This window comes from Marmota marmota, unplaced genomic scaffold (genome assembly GCF_001458135.2).
Source record: "Marmota marmota marmota unplaced genomic scaffold, marMar, whole genome shotgun sequence".
In the NCBI taxonomy this organism is placed as follows: Eukaryota; Metazoa; Chordata; class Mammalia; order Rodentia; family Sciuridae; genus Marmota; species Marmota marmota.
The window spans coordinates 25,903,824-25,909,143 of record NW_026000037.1 but is presented as its reverse complement, the minus strand read 5'-3'; the positions used below and the strand labels follow the sequence as shown (position 1 = coordinate 25,909,143).

At 32.8% G+C, this 5,320-nt stretch overlaps 1 protein-coding gene across 1 annotated transcript in view; it reads left to right on the top strand.

Annotated features, from left to right (window-relative positions):
• The window catches only part of Dars1 (aspartyl-tRNA synthetase 1), a 57,062-nt gene extending 51,946 nt beyond the window's left edge, over positions 1 to 5,116 (top strand). The window contains 3 exon segments of the mRNA XM_048812221.1: positions 297 to 408; positions 577 to 648; positions 4,457 to 5,116. Of these exon segments, the coding sequence (XP_048668178.1) occupies positions 297 to 408; positions 577 to 648; positions 4,457 to 4,548 (276 nt within the window). The 3' untranslated portion in view covers positions 4,549 to 5,116.
• Positions 5,117 to 5,320: the final 204 nt, after the last annotated feature.

Below are 5,320 nucleotides of genomic sequence, written 5' to 3'. Positions count from 1 at the left end.
CCCTACCCCACCCCCAAAAAAATATCTGTACCATTTCTTAATTTTAGATGTGGAACTCTGATTTGTTGCTGGGGGATGTGGAAGGAGAGGGCTAAGTCTGATACAAGTAAGAAAGAAATTACTTAGCCTTCAGCACCTCTACGTTAAAAGAAGCTCATTATATTTTATTTATTAAAGAAAGTTGCATCATTAATTGTAGAAAAGGATGGACTTTTCATGCAGTGTAGTTTTTTTCTACATACTTATAATGGAAAAGGGGTGATAATATTTTTAAGAGTGGTTTGCTTTTCCTACAGAAACAGTCCAACTCTTATGATATGTTCATGAGAGGAGAAGAAATATTGTCAGGAGCTCAAAGAATACATGATCCTCAGCTGCTAACAGAGAGAGCCTTACATCATGGAATTGGTAAATAATTTAAAATGTATTTAGCGGAATATTTATTCTGAAACAAATCCTTGTAAACATTTTAAAGACTTTTCAAAGTCTTTTTTTATTTTTAAGTCTTCCTTGAACAGCATTTTTAATTTTTCAAGATAAATAAGATGATAAATTTTGTTTTATTTATTTTTATAGATTTGGAGAAAATCAAGGCTTACATCGATTCCTTCCGTTTTGGAGCCCCTCCTCATGCTGGTGGAGGCATTGGTAATACTGTTATTGCTTACAAATAAGTCTGTAAATACTAAGTGTAATATAAATTTGAACCATAAGAATATTTTAGAGTGAGTTATGACTGAGTAAAAATTTGATTTCCAAAGTAGGAAATGAACAGCTAACTTTTATATTTCTAAAACATTATAGGGATGGGGTTAGAGTAAAAAGGTACAACTCACATAATAAGTACACATATTTGCAGATTATTTGCTAAGAGATGACTGTCCTGAAGATATATAAAATTATTAAAACTCAACATTTTTTTAAAAACTCAATCAGAAAATTTTGGGGTGCTGCAGGATTCTCAAAGTCTCAGAATTTGGAGAATTTTGGACTTTCAGAATAGGGATGCTCTTGTATGTGTGTGGAAAATCAAGAGTTCTGAAGCTAAGCTACACAACTTGGTGAGACCCTCTCTCAAAATAAAAGGACTAATGATATAGTTCAGTGGTAGAGCACACTTGGATTCAATCCCCAGTACCACCAAAAAAAAAAAATTGTTATAGAAATGATGATAGTGGTTATACAACGTGATAAATGTATTTAACCCATTAAATCTCAGATTTTCAGTTCTGTGAATATTTGAATGAAACTGACACAGATAAATTCAGACATGTTCAAAATCATAAGCTAGAGATTATATATATTATTAATAAATATTATAATTATACTATAATTGTATATTATTGTTATGTGATTATATTGTGTAATTAGGTTACATATTATACACTAAATATTTAAGTTTTTATGTTGTTTCACATCTAGATGATGGAACAAGAGCATTAATACCACTGAACTGTATACTTAAAAATTATTAAGATGGTAAATTTCAAAGTGAAGGCCAGGCGCAGTGGCACAAGCCTATGATCCCAGCAGCTTGGGAGGCTGAGGCAGGAGGATCGCAAGTTCAAAGCCAGCCTCAGCAAAAGTGAGATGCTAAGCAAATCAGTGAGACCCTGTCTCTGAATAAAATACAAAGTAGGGGTGGGGATGTGTTTCAGTAGTCAAGTGCCTCTGAGTTCAATCTCCACTACCCCCACCCCCCAAAAAAATTTTTTTGGAAGGAAAAAAGACACAAAATAGTGTACATTTACCTCCCTACAGGAAACCATTGTTTCTAGTTTTTAGCTGACCTTTGCAAAGATATTCTTTGCATATGCAAACAAACACATACACTTTTTTAAATATTTGTGTAAATATTTTTACACAAATCATAACATACTGCATACACCATTAAGTAATTTGCATCTTTTACATAATAATATTTTGTAGCTGTTCCTTATCAATTAAGAGATTTTCATTCTTTTAAAATCTCTATATAGAATGTATTGAAAGGTTATACCATAATCTTGTTAACCAGCTTTGTATTGACAAACTTGTAGGTTTGTTACCAGACTTTTCTTATTATAAACAATGCTACATTGAATATATAGTTTAAATTTTAATGGGAAAATTATGGCTATTTTCTCTCATTCAGTAATGTGCATTTTGAATGAATTTTTTCAGACTTCTACAATGATAAGCAATGTAAATTTTAACCTAAATTATGTAAAAGGATGCTTGATGGGGCTGGGGTTGTAGCTCAGTGGTAGAGCGCTTGCCTAGTATGTGTGAGGCACTGAGTTCAAATCTCAGCACCCCATATAAATAAACAAAATAAAGATCCATTGACAACTAAAAGTATTTTTTAAAAAGAAGATGCTTGATGATTATCAAAATATCACCTGTTTTTTAGCCAGGCATGTGGCACACATTCCTATAATCCCAGAGTCTCAGGCGGCTGAGACAGGAGGATTACAAGTTCAAGAGCACCCTCAGCAACTTTAGTGTGATCCTAATGATGTTAGAGAGACCCTGTCTCAGCTTAAAACGTAGGTCTGGGGATATAGCTCAATGGTAGAACACCCCTAAGTTCTATCTCCAGTACCCTCCTCCTGCCAAAAAAAAAAAAACTTAACATTTGAGAAGGAAAAGGAATATGTTGTTTTATGTTTGAGGTTAATCTGTATCACTATAATTGAAGGCTCAAATTTTTGTCTACAGGTGTTTTTTGGTAAAGAATATGACTAGAAACAATAGTTCTCTCATCTATGTTTATAATTTTTGGGGTGTACCTGGTCCTGGGAATTGAACCCGGGGGTGCCCTATCACTGAACTAATCCCCATACCTTTTTTGTTGTTGTTGTTCTTTTTTTTCTTTCCCATGTTTTTTATTGGTACATTGTATTCAACATAATAGTGGAATTTACTATATAGTCACACATAGAGATTATATAACAATATAATTTGGTCCATATTGTTCCCCAGNTTGTTTTTTTTTTTTTTTTTTTTTTTTTTTGTAGTTGTAAACAGAATGCCTTTATTTGTTGATTGAACCCAGTTCCTTGCACATGCTAGGCAATGCTCTGCCACTGAGCTACAGCCCCAACCCCCTTTGTTATTTTTTATTTTGAGACAGAGTCTTCCTGCTGACCTGGAACTTGGGATCCTCCTGCCTCAGCTTCCCAGGTTGCTGGGATTACATACATGTGCATCACATCCAGCTATATTTATGATATTTATTTTAAATCTTTGAAAAGTCATTGCCACATAAAAATAATTTTTGACTTTTGCTTTGTGTGTGTGCTATGATAATCTTCTATAGTTATAGTTAAATAGATGAATCAAAATGCACTCGAGAAGTTGTTTTTGTTTTTTTAAAGAGAGAATTTTAATATTTATTTTTAGTTTTCGGCAGACACAACATCTTCATTTGTATGTGGTGCTGAGGATCAAGCCCAGGCCACACGCATGCCAGGCGAGCACGCTACCACTTGAGCCACATCCCCAGCCCTCAAGAAGTTTTATGTGCTGGTTTTTCTCTGCTTCAGAGTTTGTACTTGGTCTTAACTTGTGTCAGTAATATTTAAGCCAATGTCTGTTAACTACAAGTGGCACATGCCCATAATTACAACTGGACAACTTAAGCAAGACCCTGTCTCAAATTAAAAATGGCTCAGGATATAAAGCATATCTGCATTCAATCCCCAGTATCAAATTTTAAAAATTAAGTCATAGACCAAAAATCAATATCTTTTCTACACTCGGATACTTAGTATGATTGTGTACTCTGTTCCCTCCTATGCTAAGGACCACCATGTTAAATGACTATAAAATCACAATAAATGTTTTAGTACTTCTGTTGATATGCTTCTTTGAACAGGTTTATGACTCTTATACTCATTGCCTGAACTGCAGAATCAGAATCTGATATCATTGAAACATATTGGCTTATTAAGTGGTTTGCTTTAGTGTTTATATTATTAAATCGTAGATTCTGTTCATTTTATGTATGAACTTGTTAAACTCCATGCCACTTAAGGATATCTCATTTAGTCTTTCACCCATATAGCAGCATCTTTATTTCTTTTTTTTCTTTCCCATGTTTTTTATTGGTACATTGTATTCAACATAATAGTGGAATTTACTATATAGTCACACATAGAGATTATATAACAATATAATTTGGTCCATATTGTTCCCCAGTTATTTCCCCTTTCCTCTTCCCTCCCCCTGGTCTCTTTCCTCTCCTCTATTGGTCTCCTTTTCATTTCCATGAGACTATCACCCCAGCAACATTTCTGTTTCTGAATCAATACCCAAAACATTCAGTTTTGGATAAACTCAAATTAACATATTGTTTTCTTTCCTTATAAGGAAAAGCACTTAGTTGAACAATGATATTATATTTATAGTTAAGTAAATAAGACCCTGAGAGGTCTTTCAGGAAAGAAATTAACCATAATTTTGTTTTCCTCAGGATTGGAACGCGTGACTATGCTGTTTTTGGGATTGCATAATGTGCGTCAGACCTCGATGTTCCCTCGTGACCCTAAACGACTCACTCCTTAAAGCCACCATGCTCCTTACTCTTTTCAGGAAGTTACTATTAATCAGGTTGTACCTTAGGTACTTAAAATATGCAATAGAATAATTGTCTTATCTAAAGTGCCACAGTTGTTTTTTAATTAATTCAGTATAGGTTAATTTAGAACAGAAGATTTTTATAACTTCAGACATACTTCAGTAGGAAATGCTTGAACATTTTAAAAAGAAGTTCATATAGTTTATTAAAAATCATATTCCATTACTACAATAAATGTTAAGAGTTTTGAACAGTTATGATTGTGAACATTTTTTTCTGTTCTATATTACGGTGGCCCCAGTATTAACATCTTAAATTTTCAATATTTGAACTTACTTTTTTAACTTTTGACATTAAGAACAATTGGAAAAATACCCAAGATTTTAACAAGTATATAACTGGCATCTCATGAAAAATTAGTATCAATTCTTAAAAGTTATATCCAGAAATCATGTAAAGTGGGTAAAAATACTAACTAGAAAATAATCAAAATAATGCTATATTAAATTGTTAAATGCTAAGCCTGAATTTCAATAAAATTTAAAGCTAATTAAAGTTTGTATTTGTGTAACTTTGTGGCATTCTGATTTTATAACTTGTTCCTGGCATTTTTACTTCGGTGAAAGAAAAAAAATACTCCATAAGTTTAAGTGAATGCTTAGAAACCAATGAGAACTGATTTTTTTGTTTGCAGTGTATAAAATGCACTTCCATCTTGCCCACCAAAAAGAAATCTCTGTGTAAATATTACAATTAGGA